The sequence below is a fragment of the Lagopus muta genome, chromosome 1 (genome assembly GCF_023343835.1).
Source record: "Lagopus muta isolate bLagMut1 chromosome 1, bLagMut1 primary, whole genome shotgun sequence".
NCBI classification, from domain to species: domain Eukaryota; kingdom Metazoa; phylum Chordata; class Aves; order Galliformes; family Phasianidae; genus Lagopus; species Lagopus muta.
This window is the reverse complement of record NC_064433.1, coordinates 1,255,859-1,274,297: the sequence shown is the minus strand read 5'-3', so window position 1 is coordinate 1,274,297 and position 18,439 is coordinate 1,255,859. Positions and strand designations below refer to the sequence as shown.

At 48.2% G+C, this 18,439-nt stretch overlaps 1 protein-coding gene across 5 annotated transcripts; it reads right to left on the bottom strand.

Annotated features, from left to right (window-relative positions):
* Nucleotides 1–44: 44 nt before the first annotated feature.
* On the bottom strand, nt 45–18,237 carry ANKRD16 (ankyrin repeat domain 16). Of its 5 annotated transcripts, none has more exons than XM_048951062.1 (9): nt 18,099–18,237; nt 16,245–16,567; nt 12,488–12,708; nt 9,277–9,319; nt 8,174–8,282; nt 6,511–6,672; nt 3,596–3,674; nt 1,744–1,945; nt 45–1,505 (listed from the first exon to the last, which is right to left on the bottom strand). In XM_048951062.1, the coding sequence occupies exons 2-8, from the start codon at nt 16,556–16,558 to the stop codon at nt 1,785–1,787; spliced, it is 1,089 nt and encodes a 362-aa protein (XP_048807019.1). In that variant the 5' UTR covers nt 16,559–16,567; nt 18,099–18,237; the 3' UTR covers nt 45–1,505; nt 1,744–1,784. The 5 variants fall into 5 exon arrangements, 3 of the variants coding, with proteins under 3 accessions (XP_048807019.1, XP_048807030.1, XP_048807041.1); XM_048951073.1 differs by lacking the exon at nt 18,099–18,237 and adding an exon at nt 18,003–18,009; XR_007378138.1 differs by lacking the exon at nt 45–1,505 and having other exon boundaries at nt 1,902–1,945; nt 3,596–3,758.
* Between the last annotated feature and the right edge of the window lie 202 nt (nt 18,238–18,439).

Below are 18,439 nucleotides of genomic sequence, written 5' to 3'. Positions count from 1 at the left end.
ATTGCACTGATGCACACTGCAACAGGCAGGCACCCAGTGTGCACCAGTGCAATGGGCACACACACAGCCATGCAATGGTGCACAGGTGCGCTTCCAGAAGTGTAAAGCACCTCACAAATAATGCAAGACAACTCAAGCTCCCTTTTCTAATTTCCAGGTGTTTGCCACGGCCCTGGGAGCCATGAAAGGCAGATTTAAATATTCTCATTTGCTTTCTCATAAAAGCTCAGATTCACAAGCAAGCTGAGCTCATTAGGAGGAACATTAGGGGAAAATAGCTATTTCATGGCTTGCTAACATCACAGAAAATGGGAATGAAGCAGTTACAGGCTGCAGAATTACTATTTCACGAAGGGCAGATTTCTAGAAGCACTGAGGATCTTTAGAGGAACAAACCCACTTGGTAAGGGGCTGGCACAGCTTCCACTGCACTGTTAGAACCTTCCAGCACTCATTTCTTATCCTCCTCGGTGACAAAGAATCTCCTTCATGTCACAGATGGAGAAAGAAAGGTGTGGTTAAAAACCTCTGCTAACAGAAGGTCCATTCTGGTCCTTAAAAGCACCCCAACTTGTGCTCCAATTTAAAAGGTCCCCGAGGAGCACAGTGCTGTTACCCAGCTCAGTATCATCACAGCAAATTCTGTTCCAGGGAATGCAGAGTGGGGATTTTCTCACTCAAACAGAGCTCAGCATCATCTTAAATCCTCCTGGGAAAACAGGAGCTGAGCGTCAAGCCACGATGTGAGCACCAGGGCTTGGGGCAGAGCAAAACCCAGCCTGCTCACAGGCCTCTCCTTTTCACCATCTGCTGTCAACTAAACTGGGGAATAGCATTGCCTGCTACAACTTGACATTACAGGTAGGACTGTGGTTGGCAAAGCTTCTTGTTCCATACAGATACAAAGAAACTAAACAACTCTAGTTGCTCTTACCTTTATGTACATTCCAGACTTAGTGGCTACATTACATATCAAACCACTGCCCCTCGCACTTCAAGGAGCAGTTTTTTCACTGCTGGTGAGGAAGCCTTGCTTGGCACATCTGGAATAACTAATAATTCTTTTTCACTCTGATCCCCACAAGGCTTAGGTCTTTCTGTTGATGTCAGCAGGCTTTGGGATCAAGCTTGGGCCACGTACAAGGCTGATGCAGCTTGAAGTCTCCCTGCACTCATCCACACAGCAGCTTAGCCCTGACGAAGGGAGGCACTCAGAGCTCAGCTTTGCTGCACCATGTTTTCTCAGGGGCTTTTAAACACGGCAGCTTAACAGATTTGCAGATAGCAGCTACATGAAGGGCTGTAAAAATGATGCAGGTTTCTTCTCCTTCAGGATGTCAGGCTGCACTGAGAGCTGGGCAGGCTCCAATGGGTTCAAGCCCTGCAGGTGCCCAGAGATCATCTTGCAGCAGCCCACGAGGCACCTTCCTCTGATGGTTTTCCTTTGGGAAGCTGCAGCTGTTGGGATGCATTTGCTGCTGCATAGGAAGAGGTGTAGCTCAGCCCTGAAATTTGGAAGTGAAAGAAGAGCATCTTTGAGCTTACAAAGATGGGGTCAGAACAGGAGCACAACAGCCCACACCCAACATATTCATCCTCTCATTGAAATAACTGTATTCACAACATGCTTTCCCCATAAATCATTTTCCAAGTGCTAAGTTTGATTCCTCTGCTGAGTCTCTGAGCAAAAATCCACTGTGTTAAACATGAATACAAACACTCATTAAACAATTACAAACATACCAAGCTGAAATGAAGTGGGTTTCTCTTTTTCCCAGCTGGCCTCATGAGTTGACACTCGTTTTTTGGAAAACCTGGATGACATCTGGTTTCCTTGCAAGCTGCTGTGCCAGGGTGCCCGTGCTGTCCTCGTTGTCCTGCAGCCCTGTGCTGAGCAGGATTTGTGCAGCAGCTGCATGCTGCCCAGAACACGCTGCGTGCAGGGCTGTGGGAGAGACAGGATGTCAAAAAGGAACTGAGACTGCATGCTGGCTTCAGCTTCAGCCCACTTCAGAAGCAAATGTTGGATCCTCAGTGAAGGAAATCGAATTATCAGAAGAAATGCACCGAAAGATAACTTCAACCAAGCAGCTGTACAATGGCTCAGCTGCCACAGCCTTCCCAGTGGGATGGTTGAACCCACAAATGCATGGGATACTTCTAGTTTCAAGCTCAGCCATGCTGGCAGAAATGCTATGACCTGCCCACCTCCTCCTTTCAGGCTGTCCCTCCAACCCATCAAGTGATACTAAGCTGGCTGAGCCAAAGCAAAACAGGTTTGCAAACAGATTGGGAGGATTTAAGCCAACTTGGATCATTTTGAGTCACGGGAAAAGGGTGCTGATGTCAAGAGGGAAAGGCTGTGCAGCAGAGCAGAAGGCCCATGGGCTCATGTTAGCTGTGGGCGTCTTACTGCTCTGTATTTGGGGTGGATTTAACAGTGATGCATGAGAAAGTGGCTTGAAAAGATGCTGGATGTGACCTGGGTCCGTTATGGGCTCAGGCACCCTGCCAGTTCAGTCCAGGGCTGAGGAGTAAATCAGAAAGGTTTCCCTGTACTGCATACAGCAAAGAGCATCCCATAGGAGGAGGCTGGAACAGCACTGCTCACAGTCTGCTTATCCCAATGAGCCTTCCAGGCTGAGTCAGTTCAGCTCCAGCACAGTTAGGCAGCCCTATAGTCCTGTTATAGCATGGGCCAGCCTTATCCTCCTGATCTAAACCTGCATAGGGTGAGTATCTTCGATGCTGAGGGTCATTAGCTCCTGCTGTTGTGGAGCAGGATAATTCATGTAGAACACTTTGCTGCAGGAGCAGATTAGGGTGGGAAACACCCCAGCATACACTGACACAAACGCAGCAGAGGAGAACAGGGTATGAGGAGAACATCACAAACGTCCCAGGGCTGGACAAGCTCAGCAAAACCCAAATTTACTCACTTGAGGGGGTGAGGGGAGAGACTGAGAGTTGCAAGACTGTTCAACCTCACCACTGAAGCGTGTCATTAAGCAAACCTGAAGGCTGGGGAAGTTGCCAATTTTAGCAGTGGTTGAAACCATTTCTATATACTCTTTTTTGAGAGAGATGCTGATGCAAGAGATGCCTCATACTCTCACTGGTACTACTATAGCAACTCTGTTTACTTTCAAGTTCTCTGTTACTATTTGCTCATAAGCCATTCCTAGGCAGTTTGATAAGGCTTTAGAGATCGTGCAATCATGTCTGTCTGCCCACCTTAAGAGTTTTGAGCTGCCTAATTTCAACCATGCTTGATGAAGGGTACCAAAACTCCTGAAAGCTTCATGCAAAATAAGCAGCTGCATAAAAAGAAAGCCAAATGAGTGCATCCACAGAGGGGAAAAGCCCCAGCACAGGCTCCAAAACACCAGTAGACATCAGAAAGTCCAGCAAGAAGAGAGCTACTAAATGAAAGTTGACAAATCTTTTTATAAAAAAGAACAGGGTTCATACGCTGTGCTGCTCCAAGAGCCTTTTGCATCCATGCACCTGGAAGCTCCTTGCAAGAGCAGATGCAGCACGGGCTGCTTTAGAGGCTCCTGACACAGTGTGTGAACACATAGCTCAGCATGCCTACCAGAACGGTTCTTCCCATCCTTTGCGTGGATGTTGGCACCCAGGGACAGCAGCATCTGGATGGTGCTCGTGTGTCCTTCCTGCAGTGGTGAGCACAGGCACGTGGGTTATTTGTTCAGCAAAACCAGCACAGTTCCTTTGCATTTAGAAGAAACGACGCAGGCCTGAAAAGAAAAAGGCCACATAGGCAATCTCCAGGTACCTGCGAAAGGCACAGATGCAAAGTGAATCTGCCACGGTCAAATCTGGCACCACCAGGAGCTGTTACAAGATCCAGAGGATCTTAGAGCAGCTGGAAATCTTTGTTGTATGCTCGTAGCTGTGCAGATCCATTCCATTAGCCAGGGACTGCCCACACGCATGGCCACATTGCTGCTATAGGACTCTCAGCTCAGCCTTTGCTCAGCCTTCCTGCGAAGCCCTTGCCAGCAATTTTGACCCAGAGGCCAGGAGAAGCAAGCAAGAGGCATCCCAGGAGCATAATCTGCAATTTTTTCCTCACAATTTCAAATTAAAAGCAATGCAAGTATTTAAGTTGATGCTACCGTGCAGGGATGCCTCTGGTGGTGGTGTTACAGCTAAAGACTCAGAGGAGGACCATCTCCCAGAGCAGTTTTGCTTTTGCTGATGGCTACAAAGGAGTTAATGCACAAATGACCTCTGACTTAGCACTGGGTGACAAGACCTAAAGACGTTTCTTAATAGCAAATTAGTGCACTGATTTGTCAACAGATCCTGCCTTTTCCTCTCCTCCCATCGAGTAACTCAATTAAAATGCTTTTAACTCCTGCTAGCCACAGAGCCCTAGGATCCCTGACTTACCTTTAATAAAGGACAGCTGGCTGCTTATTAAAAGGACAATGTCACCATAGAACTGCTGTTGTCCCATGCTGTAAATTTACTGCAAGTATTATGGAGATCTACAGCTGATCTACAGCTGCTCTTCTTGAGGTGCATCTCGGCTCAGAGAGAAGAACCTGCTGCTGACGTGCCCTGCTGTGCTTCTATCTGCAGTACCTTCAGACATCCACACTTCCTAAAGGATTGCTCCAGCATTTGTAATGCCCTGGGAGATGGACAACACCACACTCAAACACCAGCACAACCCATGGTGCTCTCTACAATGCCTCTGCCAGCAGCCAAATGTAAATGCTGCAGGGGGAAATGCAATGCAGCCCTCACACCCCTCCTGCCTGCACAAGCTTGGCCTGAAATAAATCCTCTCTCCCTAAATAATTGTATTTCCTTCTTCCCTGCAATGAATTAGCCTTTGTAATGTGGCATGAGAGTGGAAGGCCCTTATTTTTATCCCTACCACCCACTCTTTCCCCCATTATCATACAACTCAGTAGCATCACATTCCCACTGCCCTGCTGCATGCACAGGCCCCCTCAGTGGCAAAGAACAGCAAAGCCAGGAACTGCTTTCGCTGCCAGAGCCTCAGCAGCAAATTGAGTTGAAAGCATAATTTGATTTTCATGTATTTATAAATGCAAAATAATAAAGAAAACAAACAAACAACAAAAAAAAAAACCCAAACACCAAAACAAATGATGCTGTAAATATAAAGTGACACTGAGCCTCGGGAAGGATGAGAAGCCCATCAAATTGCTCCCCAATCAGCCACTCGCCAAGACAGAGCTGGGATCTTCTCCAAGGCACATTGTTTTCCCCAATGGCTTTGCTGTTCAACGTACCCTTGGCAACCAAAAGGGCTTTCAACATGGTTTCTTAGAGCATGGGAGAAAAGCTTCCTTTGTGGGAGCCAGCAAATGCCACGGCTGGGTCCTGCTGGAGGAGAATGCTGTTGCCAGCACTCTCAGTGAGTGTCATTGATGCTTTTGCATGGGGATGCTGCTCCATTCCCATTACAAGACTCTGAGCTTGTGAAGTTTGACATGCTGGGCTCTGAGCAGGGATGTTTCCTTTGGAGCACAGGCAGCCAGCAGCATAAAGCAGAAGTGAGACAGCAGGCCCTCAAGGGGAATCCTGGTCAGCAGGGAGGCTTTGGGGATCTGCTCTGCATGCCCAGGGAGCGTTGCAGGATGCACAGCCTTACTCTTCACAGGCATGAGACAAGAGGAGGAGAAAGCTCAAACAACTCTGACTGGAATTCCAAACAACTGTTGTATGAAGGACACTGATAAGCACTGGGAGCTCCCTCCACCATTCTACATCTCTTTTCCCATGTCTGGCTACAGGAAAGCCAGAATCCGACCTCCTGGGTCAAACAGTGTCTCACAGCACATGAGGCTTTTTCTGTTCAGCAAGCTGCTGGCGTGGAAACCAGCTTCTGATCCACCAGGGTCCAAACCAACAAGACTGAAGAAAGAAGAGAAAGAAATCTGAGCAGTGTCCACCAATCCTATCCTGTCAGGTGAGAGATGAAGCTGGTGAAGAATCATCACCTCTCATGAACTGTTCACATCCACAGCTCTCATTAACCAGCAGAGTGGACTCCCTCCAGACACTACATTTTGGTCCAAAGGTGACAGATTGGAAGAATGATTCCCTCCAGAGATGTGAGTTGAGTCTTACCCACAGCATGACCAGCTGTATGAGCGGTAAAGGTAACTGCCCTATTGCCACCCACCTCTGCTCTCACTCAGTGCCACTCAGCCACGTTCCATGCAGGGGGGTTCACCCACCCTCAGCACAGTCAGATACTGCCAGGATTTGTGGTGAACAAAGCAAGTCAGACATCCACCACCGTACAGACAGCTGGTCACACTTGATAAGGGTCTGAAAAACACTGAGTAGGGTACAGGGTTGGCCAGAAACAAACAGACAAGGACAGAGGATGAGCTAGGGATGTAAATCCTTCATCAGTGGCAAACACCTAAGCTTTTAGATGCCTGATGGTAGTGCACCAACTGTCAAAGGCTTTGCAGAGGAAACAGAGGGATAAGGACAAACCTTGGCTGCATAGTGCAGTGCTGTCAGCTGTAGAGCTGTTGCTCTCCCATTGACATCGACACGCAGCTCAGAGACAAGGAATTGGATGGCTCCATCCTGTGCTGTGACTGCTGCCCGATGCAGAGGCTGAGCACCCAGAGCATCCACGGCTGTGGGACAAGCCTGAAACAAAGGGAAGGGGGGAAAAGGAAAGCAATGAACAGCTTGGCCAAACTTTGAAGGACAAGCAGAGTCTGCCTGCCACAGCCGCAGCGGCAACAGTGATCACAGGAGATGCCACCAAGTGACACCAGGTTTGGTAGCACTTTTGCAGACCAGAGCCAGCTCTCTGCTGAGCTTAAGAGACAAGCAAGAGTAGTGTCAAAATAGAAGAACCAAGCCAAAGCAGTGAGAAACAACCCATCTCCAGCCTCTGCAGCAGAGGAGAAGAATTTGGATGTAGGTTCAAGGGAGAGAGATGGATGGAAGACTTCAAGAAATCTCTTCTGTGAGTCTCTAAATGCAACCACAAAGACACAAAACCAAGATGGGTAATAGGGAGAATCCACAGCATACTTGTCTAAAAGGATATAACACATCCTCTTGCAGTCTCATGGTCTGACCTAGGAAGTCTTACTACCATTTAGTACTGCCATTAATGTGTCCAGTGCTGGTTTCATGGCTGTAAGCCAGGGCACCAGAATGAGGAAATGAAATCAACAATTCCATCCTCATCGTCTGAAGTGTGAGACTGAAAAAAAAATATTAGCAAACGTTTCATACTGTTTGATACACAAACACAAGAGCAGGAACATCTCCTGAAGTTAACAAGCACTTGAACATATTTAGAGTACCAAACTGTCTCTGCAGGCCTGTCCTGCTGCATGCAGCTAGAGAATTGGGGTCCCACATTCCCTTTATGTGCTTCTGGCCCATCCAATGCCATGTTGGCAGCTCAGCTGGCCAATTCAGTGTGGCACAGGCAGGTTCACTGTTTGTACCATGCCAGCTTTCTGCCAGGCCAGCAATTTGCAAAGAGTCCAAGCCTTGGAATTGGTGCAGAAGAAAAGCCATGAAATAGCAGAAGGGGTGAGAAGAGAGGAACAGCTCCACCTCCGTGAGAATCAGCCATTAGGTGGTCTCCAACCATCTCACATTATCTCAGCACTCAATAAATAATGCAGTGGTCTGGTTCCTACCATGCACAATTGGCTCTAATGACATCCCTATTATGCCTTGTGTGCCGGAGGAAATAGGAGATTACTGGGAGACAAAGATGGGAGCAGCAGCTGTCTCAAGAGAGGGAGGTCAGAGCCGAGCTGCTGCTGGTTCAGCAATGTGCCTTTGGTTTACTCACCCTCAGTGTGGCCAGAGGAGCCTTCATACTGAGCCCTGGCACTCCCAAGAGTCAGTTCTAGCTTTAACACCGCTGTCCCTGCAGCAGAGGGCAAGTCCTGTCCTTCCCTGCCACTGTCCCTCCATCCCCCTTCATCAGCCAGGGGACATTTCCCAGTCCCAGGATGAGGTTTCCTACACGAGCCCACTCCTGCTGGCAAAATCTCATTCATTTCCACGGGAAGTTTGCCTGAATTGCCTTGTTACGATTCGGTTACAAACTGATCACCTGTCCTGACAGCTTTAGCTCAGGTCACTGGACAATGGAGCAGAAGTTCTTGGCACTTACCTGGTGTTTTTCCAGGAGCAGTCGAGCAATGTTGACATGCCCGTTCTGGATAGCATCCATAAAGGGTGTGACTCCACAATTGTCCCTGCTGTCAGGTTTGTACTGGCACCTGAGAGAGAAGGCAAAAGCCAGGACAGAGTTGGTGGCAGGTGCAAAATTCTCACCGTCTCAGTTGCTTTGCACTGGTGGGGCAGCAGATCATCAGTGGATAAATGAGAAGATATACAGAGCCCATCTGCACACCATGCAAACTACAATCTGAGATGCAGGCCAGCTAGGGATTTTAGGGTCAGAGATGTGGTACTCAGCCAGTGCAGCTCATTCAGGCTCTACAGATATTTTCACTTCCCCTGCTCCTCAAAGAGATGAAGCTGGAAGGACTAAGGTGCACCCAGACCTTGCAGAGGAGGAAATCTTAGCTTCACACAACAATGCCACGTACAAAATCAATGCCCACAGGTCTCAACGAGGCTAAAGCTCCGTTGAAATGAGAGAAGAGCGAATTAAAATTGAAAGCCTGGCTCAAATCACAGGGCTGCATTTATGCTGGGCAAAGCATGAACATGAATTAACAAGGCTGGGATGAGTAAGGCTAACGGTTGCAGTGGCTGCAATGCCTGGGGAAAGCTGCTCCAGCTCTTGCAGCAGGCAGTACTATTTAGGAAGGCAACAGGATCAGGATGACTGGGCATAGGCTGATTTAAAGCCACTTCACAGCAGTCTCCCAGGAGCTGAAGCCTGGAAATAAAGCCTGGAGGAGATGCACAAAGACCAAGCTGGGCAGAAAACTCTTTCCTTGTTATCATATGGCCACACTGGAGGCAACAGGAATGAATCAGCACAGAGGAAGAGCCGAGTTATATAACCAGGGCTTATGTCACAGCGAGGTCTGAGGCCATCTGAGCCCATCCAAAGCTGCTGTTTGCCTGCAAGGCCCAACACCAGCCGTGAAAAGCCAGGAAGAAACGGAGACAGCCTCGGGATCGCATGCAGAGCAGCTGTGCAGCTGAGCTTCCCGGATGGAATAAACGCCCTTTGTGTGCTGGTGGCTGGATGGAGGAGGGGGAGAGAGGAGATGTAGCACTGGGAGGAAGCTTGCTTACCGCTCCAGGAGCAGCTCCACAGCATCAAAACAGCCGTGCATTGCTGTGAGAGAGAGAGAGGAAGCAAAGGGTAATTTATGTTTCCATGTCGCCGTCCGCCTACGGTGAAACATAATCAGGTTTCGGACCCTTTTGGCTTATTCATGAGGCAGGGAGGAGGTCTGAGAGGCTTCGTATTCAAAGCTTCTGCTTTTATTTTTGTAATTAAAACATTGCCTCTGGGTCTCAAACCTTCTCTTCTGCTGATCCTATAGTAAAACAGGGGAAAAGTATGCATATCAGCCCCGTTTGCTTCTACTTGCAGACTGCACGCGTGAGAGAGTACACACAATTAAGCTGACACAAAGATCTTTTCCTGCCCGGTATTCCTTAATCCCTGAAGTGAAATCTATGAGATGCAAAACCAACACAAAGAGATGGTGAAGAGCTGGATGGCATTTGCACCCTTCCTCAGCCACTCAGACCGACCATCCCTCCCATTTCATCATCTTAACGAAGCATCCTCGCCTAGACAGCATCTCCGAGGCAAAACAGAGCAGCAGTGGGGGAGGATGCAAACATCACACACTGAAATAGCCTCTTTTTTTTTTTTTTTAAATAAACTTCATATTACAGCAATGTACAGACAGCCTTAATCAGGCTTTATTTTTTTTGTCTGGGTGTATGTGTGGGTTTTTGTATTCTGGCAGGTCGTTGTGCAAAACAAATGAAATAAAGAATAAATGGTCAAGCCAAGCTCAGGGCTGCGACATCAGGCTGTTTATCCATGCCATAGAAGAGCAGCCCCCAGTGAATGTGTTAACAGCAATAACCTTCAGATGTGGCTGCACAATAGCTGCTCTTTGAAAGCCCAACCAGCACTCCCACCCTCCCTGACGTTGGCTGTGTTTTCCTGCTCCCTTCCCACACAGCAGCCCTTCACCTGGGCTGATGTAAATTCAGGCAGAATCAAGTTGTGAAAAAGGTGTGTTTTTGAAACACACCAAGCTGTCTGAAAAAAGAAAAAGCCACCCAAGCAACACAGTTATATCCTTGAACAGCAACAGAGACACGAGAAAGCTGCTGTGCTTGGATCTGCTGTAGCACTCCACTTCCTCTAATTACATCTCCCCCCCTCTCTTGCCTCAGGCTATGGATGTATGAAGAAGCAACGCTTGAAGAATCAGCCTAAAAAAAATAAAATAAATGGCAAGGGGAGAATATTACCCACCATCTACCCAGGGATAATGGTGCCAGGAAGGCAGCTGGCCTGGTCACGGGTTAACGAGCTCATATCCACACCCAAGGATGTAAACTCATGGAGAAGGCAGCTCATCTGACATGATTTCCCCCAGCAGCTCCAGCATCGCCTCTGGCCCCTCGCCCGTGCCTTGGGAGCTGTGTCTGCATGCTGGCAGCAGCACTGAGCAGTGCATGCAATGAGCAGCAGCCTCCAGCGTGCTCCTGAGTCAAAGTGATGCTGGGGGCAAAGGTGGTTTAACAGCTCCAGGCTTTCCTGCTGCCCCATTGCTTCTGCAGCAGCTGCTGCTCCACTGTGGCTCAGTCTGAAGTGGATATATCAGTTGTAATGACTGGAAATCAACACAAAACGTGTTGAAGGCTTTGCCATGGGGAAAGTCAAACATGGTGGGGTAGAGATAACTCGAGGTAGAGCACACTGCTGCTGCCTGTAGCCCCATATCCCAAGTGTTAGGAGGCAGGAAAAGATACTTCAAGTTCAAGGTGTTCTGCAGGAAATTCCTCACCCATATTATACCCATTGCTCCATCCCCATATTCTGGACATCCATATAAAGTCTGAGAGGGGCTGTGAGCCCAGCCAACTGATGCAGGCACGAGGGCAGAAGACTTGGGATTACACAGGGAGAGTAGAACACACAGATAAGCAAGGATTACCCATTTCTCACTCACGCAAGCTGCTCCTCACCACTCAGCATGAAGCATCAAACAGCACATCAGCTATTTTTCACTCTTAGGTCAAGCCCAAGGACTACGGAGCAGTCAGTGCCTGTAGGCTGGGACTGTCACTGCTGATGAGCACAGCGTGGTGGACAGGCGACTGCTGAAGGCTGAAGAAGTGATAAGAATGACAGCCAAAAGGGTGATATACCCAACAGATTAATTACAGCACAGCAGAGGACTCCTCCCTATACCTCGGGTCTTTCTGGAGAGTCAATCCCTATTACAGTCTTTGGGAAATGAATTTAGGCAGCTGTGGCTTTAAGCAGTGGCTCCCCATGCTCAGATCTCCCATGGTGGCATGGATGAGCCCCAGGAAACAAAGCCAAATCCCCACTCAGGAATACAGCACATTTCAGTTTCAGGTAAGCCATCATCCTGCAGCCCCAAGGCTGCCCCACACTATCATTCCAAAGTGCTGTTATACATCTTTCCCTTCCCTGACCCCCTTCATCATCCCACTGCATCTCTGGAGGGCAGAGTTAATGGGATTTCTGCCCTGGAAACACAAGTGTTATCTGTATGGCTGACCTTGCACGTCTGTGGGTAAGCAGACCTGCTACTCTGCAAGCAAAACAAGATGTGGAAGGACAAACTTAATTCTGAATTAACAGATTTTGAGGCCATTCAACTTATTAAAGCCTGAAGGACTTAACTGAGGTACACTGTGTGGCATTCATCAGTTAGGCATCCAGTTCTTAACAACGATGGAAGGAAAGTTCAAAAGCCAGAAACCAAACACAAACTGCCTCTGGGTTGCCATTCAGATAACTGTGCCTTTCTGCCTCCTACCATGCCTACAGATAATGTCTGAAGTTCTTTAGACCAGGTCATCCCCTTTATAGGTCCCATATATCTCCCTTTTAAGCCACAGAAAAGGGTTTAAAGGGGGAATTGGGCACAGCAGACTCAGCCTCAGTGTTCTCCCAGCACAGAGTACCTATGCAGAAAGCAGTCTGTATTTCTGCCCACTCAATGCTACCTCCCTTCTTAAGAAGAGCACAAAAATAACAAAACCTGCAATGCAATTCTACTGGGTGCTGAGCCTACCAACCCTACTGCTCTTCAGATTTACCACAAAGGCTTGATCCACGGAGCATCTGGACAAGGATGGATTGGTTTGAGAGATGCATCTCTTACAAAAACTGGTGAGACTATGAACCAAATTGGGATAAGCACACAGATAAAATTTAGTGCAATGGGAACTGAGGACCCTCCAACCTCATTAGCACTGGGGACAGGACTCTCCTGACCTGCTGTGTGCAGTGGTGTTCTCCTGATGGTGCTCTCTGTGTCCCAGCTGCTCGGGGACACAGCCAACAGGTACTGGAGGACCTGGAGATGGCCCTCCCTGCTTGCAATATGGAAGCAGTTCCACCCATCCTTGTTCTTCAGCAGCGGGTTGGCTCCGTGCTCCACGAGCTCTTTGATCACCTCCAGGTTCTGCCTGGTGCAAGCCATCATTAGGGGAGTCCTGAAAGAAAAGAGATGATTAAAAGCAGTGCTTCCTATCCTGGTCATCCTACCCCTGTCATCCAGAGGGTCAGCTGTGGTTGTAGGTAGTAAACCATGGACAACACCACTTCTCCTAGCATGAGTGCCAACAAATGCCACTCAAAAACTTCTGATGCCAAGGAATTGTTTCAGAAGGCAGACTTTCAGAGCTTTGTCCTGTTTCACGTGCCTGGGAACAACCTTTGGTACAGAGGAACATTTCTACAAGCTCCCCAGCAGAACAGCATTTTCTCCATCCCATAGTTTTAGGGCTGTCCTTTGCACAGATCGTGTGGGGTTCCTGGCCAGCAAGGTCAGCAGGTACAACCTGCACACAGACAACAGCCCACCTTGCCCTGCTTCCAATCCCACACCTACTCACAGCTGGAACCCATGCATTACAGATTAACAACTCCTGCCTGGAAAGGTTCAGCCTCTAATTTTTCCTTTTTGGATAGGATAAACTCCTCATCTCCTTCTCCATTCTCCCTTGCAAGGACCAGAGAGGTTGCAGGTTTTATAGCTGACCCTGAGAGAGCACAGAGATGAGTGTCAGCTGAGGGCTTACCCTCAAGGCAAGGCATGGGTTACTTAAGGCAGTGAACCTTCATCTCCAGCATTTGGCTCTATGTTGATGACTCATTTTACTGATCTCAGCAGCAGCAATTTGTTTTCTTTAATTACCACGTTATCTAACCTACAAGCATTAGGAATAATAAAGGTTTAACTGTTGCAAATGGGAGCCATATTCACCATTTTATTGATCCAAAAATTTCACCCCATCATCAAACTCCGGGTGCTTGCACAGACTGGATAGAAATCTTGAGCTGTCCCAGAAATGATGACCAGCTCACCAGCACCAACTGACATGTGTCAGCTGAGGACAAACAGAAATACATTTCCCCATTCACAAGAACAGCACAAAAAACTCTGCCTGTTGGACAAAGCATCTAACCCACAGTGAAAGATTTGGCTTTGACACAAGGACAAATGCTTCCAGTTTTAAGGATGTGCTGAGAGGAGAGAGAAAAATCTCCACTGATTGAGATTTTTAAGAAGAGATAAATGCCTGGCATGGGTAGAGCTGAGCCTGAAGCTCATTGCTTCCTGCAGCTCTACTTCCACACAGCTCTTCAGACCAGCACATATTTTTAATGCAGATGAGACTTTGAGGGCTAGGACAAGTGCCAGGATGTATGCAGTGTCCCATATTTAATCCGTGGTGCTGTGAACCTATCACAGAAAACCAGGCTTGCACACAGTTCTGAGATCTCTGCCTTCCTCTGCTCCCCCTGATGTCAGCTTGGTGCTGGCACAGCCTCTAATTAGGAGGACTGGGAAGCTGCCTTTGCTTTTGTGTTACTGCAGCTTCAAAAAGGCATCACTCACCTTCGTGCCAGGGGGAATCTCTGCTTTCTCCTGCAAGGTGCTAGAAGGAATTCCTTCCCCAAGAGCAGAGCTTGACAGGTATGCAGCACTCTATTTGAACCAGGCCTGCTGCACACGTGTGGAATAGACCTTGTTTTCTACCCCCAGTGCTCATTCACTCACCATTTGATGATATGCTTCCTACAAAGCAGGCAAAAAAATAAAAGCCCTGAAGAAACTAGCTCTTTCTTGGGTCGTGATGCTGTTATTTTATCAGTAGCAAATATTACCCAAAAGTCTCTGTTTGCTAGAAGGAAACAGGAGCAAAGTTGTTCTCTTTCTTTTCTTTTCTTTTCTTTTTTTAATGTTTCTGGCTTCTTATTTCAGTTCCAGAGGAAAGAGATACACTGAGTCCTATCACACAACAGAGTGAAACCACCTGAAGGAGATCAAAGCTTTTAAATTGGATCTGCTAACAAAGTACTAACTTATAACCTCCATGATAAACAGGGGGAGAACAGTGAGAGAACTGGAATTAAATTCGGCTCCTGCCCTCAGATTTGTAGAATCACAGGACATCCCAAGCTGGAAGGGACCCACAAGGACTGGTTGACAACCCTGCACATAGCAGGGTGGTTGAAACTAGATGATCATTATGGTCCTTTTCAACCCAGGCCATTCTATGATCATTGTGGATCCAACTGCTGGCTCCACACGGCACCACCCAAAATTCAAACCCCATGACTGAGAGCATTGTCCAAATAGTTCCCAGGAACAGAATTTGTGTTGGATATTAGGAAAAAAATTCTTCATAAAAAGAGTGGTGTTAGAAGTGGCTGCCCAGGGAGGTGATGGAGTCAAAATCCCTCATGTGTTCGAGGAATGTGAAGCTGCAACACTGAGGGACATGATTAGTGGGCATGGTGAGGATGGCTTGGACTTGGTGATCTTAGAGGTCTTTCCCAACCTTAATAATTCTATGTGGGCTGCCATGAGTTTTCCCCCTAGTCTCCTCTTTGGGTTGAACAAACCATAGAATCACCAAGGTTGGAAAAGACCTTCAAGATCATCCAGTCCAATCACCAATATTTCCCCTCAGTACAACATCTAAACATTTCTTGAACACCTCCAGGTTTAGGGCTTCACCACCTCTCTGGGCAGCGTGTTCCAGTGCCTGACCTCTCTTTTGGAGAATTATTATTTCCTAATGTCCAAGCTGAATCTCCCCTGGCACAACCTGAGGCCATTCCATCTCATCCTATCACTAGTTCCATGGGAGAAGAGGCCAACCCCCATCTTGCCACAACCTCCCTTCAGGGATTTGCACAAAGTAATAAGGTCACCCCTGAGCTTCCTCTTCTCTAGATCACAGAATCATAGAATCACCAAGGTTGGAAAAGACCTAAAAGATCATCCAGTCCAACCGTTCACCTATCACCAATAGCTCCCACTAAACCATGTCCCTCAACACAACATCCAGCCTTTCCTTGAACACCCCCAGGCTCAGTGACTCCTCCACCTCCCTGGGCATCCATTGCAGTGCCTGACCACCCTTTCTGAACAGTAATACTTCCTCATGTCCAGCCTGAATCTCCCCTGCCGTAGCTTGAAGCCATTCCCTCTGGTCCTATCACTAATGACACGAGAATTAAACAATCCCAGCTCCCTCAGCTGCTCCCCATAAGACTTGTGCTCCAGATCCCTCACAGGTTTGTTGCCCTTTTCTGGACATGTTTCAAGGCCTCAATATCCTTCTTGTATTAAGGGGCCCAAAACTGAACACAGTACTCAAGGTACAGCTCCACCAGTGTTGAGTACAGGGGGATGATCACTTCCCTGCTACTGCTGGTAACATTATTTCTGATACAAGCCAGGATGCCACTGGCCTTCTTGGCCACCTGGGCACACTAATGACTCATGTTCAGCCAAGTGTTGATCAATACCCCCAGTCCATTTCCTCTACACAGTCTTCCAGCCACTCTGCCCCAAGCCCGTAGCATTGCCTGGGGTTGTTGTGGCCAAAGTGCAGGACACAGCACTTGGTCTTGCTGAATTATCCTCAGGTGCTCCTCACACATTTTGTCCTCCAAAACCTTCCCCATCTCCGCTTTTTTTGCTCTCAGAAGGGTTTGGATAAAGGCCACCTACCAATCAGCCCTTTTCAGACAATCCACGCTGGCTCCCTTGGCCAGGAGGTAGGAGACACACTCCCTGTGCCCCATGGAAGCTGCTTCATGGAGGGGTCTCTTGTAGTCCCCATTGGCAGCCTCCACGTCCATGCCCAGTGTGTCCAGCAGCAGAACCAGAAGGTGAAGGTGGCCGTGGCGAGCAGCCACGTGCAGCAGTGTGTCCCCAGAGCGGTCACAGCGTAGGTTGGTGGCAGCTCCATCCCTCAGTGCAGCCTCCAAAAGATTCAACTTTCCTTGGCGGGCCAAGGTCAGCAGCCTTGGCCACTCTGCCATGTTCTGTGCCTGGAAAAAGAAGAGGGGAAAGGCAAAGTTACGGCTGTTCTGAAGTGGATGTTTCTCTCCCCTCAGGAGAATCATAGAATGGCCTGGGTTGGAAGGGACCTCAAGGATCATGAAGCTCCAACCCCTCCACCGCAGGCAGGGCCACCAACCTCCCCATTTCACAGCAGCCCAGGCTGCACAGGGCCCCATCCAACCTGGCCTTGAACACCTCCAGGAATGGACGGGGCATCACAGCCTCTCTGGGCAGCTGTTCCAGCACCTCATCACTCTCAGAGCAAAGAACTTTCCCCTGACATCCAACCTAAATCTTCCCTTCCTCAACTTCAAACCATTTCCCCTTGTCTTGCTATTATCTACCCTTTCAAAGAGTTGACTCTGAATAACACTTCCCTCTTCCTCAGCGACATTGGAGGGTTCTGCAGGCTTTGCCTCAGAATAAAGAGAAATGTTCTTGTTCTTGTGTAGAATTTTCATTTTTTCATCACAAAAACAACAAAGAAACTTCCTTCTTCCTTGAAGGGGGAAACAGAAAAGAGCAGAGATTGGCCCTTCTTTAGGAACACCAGAAACTTCCTTCTTCCTCAGGAAAACCAAATAGATAAATAGATAGATAATAAAAAAAGTCTTTTCCCTTCCATAGGGAAAAAAAAATGAAAAAGGTGAAATTTCCTTTTTTTCAGGGAAAAAAAAATGCACACAAAAAAACATGGACTTGCATTTTCCTTTGTTTAAAAGATACAATCAGAATTTCTCATTCCCTCAAAAAAAACCAAAAACAAAACAGAAGTGAAATCTCCTTTTCCCTCGGAAAAACACCCAGGAAAATCACATTTCTCTCAGAAAAGCAAAAATAGGAAGGATGTTGTTCCCTCAGAAAAATGCACAGGAGCAGCAGAAATTTCCTTTCAGGAAGGGGAGGGGAAGAAAGGACGGGGGAAAAGGAAAGGAGGTAAAGGGGAAAGGGGGGTGGAAATAAGAGGGGGGGGGGAGGAGTAGGAGTGGGTAGAAGTAGGCGGGGGGGGGGGAAAGAAGGGGAAAAGGAGGAAGGGATAGAACGGAGGGAAGGAGGGGGGAGGGAAGAAAAGGGGGGGGAGGAAGTGTGGGAGAAGGGGGGAGAAGGAGGAGGAGGGAGGAAGGAGGAAGGAGGAATAGCAAATATATTTTTCCCTTAGAAAATAATGTGAAGTTTCCTTTCAGAAAAAAAGTGAGATTTCTTTTTCCTCTCAGAAAAACAAAACAAAATAAAACAAATTCCAAATTTCCTTTTCTAAATAAAAAAGAAGCAATTAAAGCAAACAAGCAAACAGAAATTGGCTTTTTCCCTCGTGGAAAACGAAACAAAACGAAGGAATCATACGTTTTATCACGTTTTAACATATTTTATCACATTTCACCACATCTCATCGTTCCTCAGATATCAGAACCTCCACATTACCTCAGACCCCGCCCCCCATGCTTCAGTTCCTATCCTACCCCCCCCCTCCTCGTATTACCACACCGGGACAGGGCCAGCCCCTCCCTTAGGACCCACCCGCGCTCCTCCTGCGGTATGACGTCACCGTGACGCAATCAGCGGCTCCATGACGTCACACTAACCCCGCCCCCCACCCGGAACGGGCGGTGATAAACAAACTCCGGGAACGTTCTCTCCCTCAGCTCCTCAATGGCTTCTCCCGTCCTTACCCGGCCCAATCCGGAAGTGCCTCGCTATTGGCCAGCACCGCGATGCTGAGAGCTCTCTGATTGGTCAGCGTGAGGAAGCGGGGTGTGATTGGTCGGAGGAGAGCGGAGGCGGGGCCGAGCGTGCCGGAAATGGAGTGAGTGCACTTCCCCTTAGCAACAAGGCGGGCTGCAGCTGTAGGAGGAGCGGAG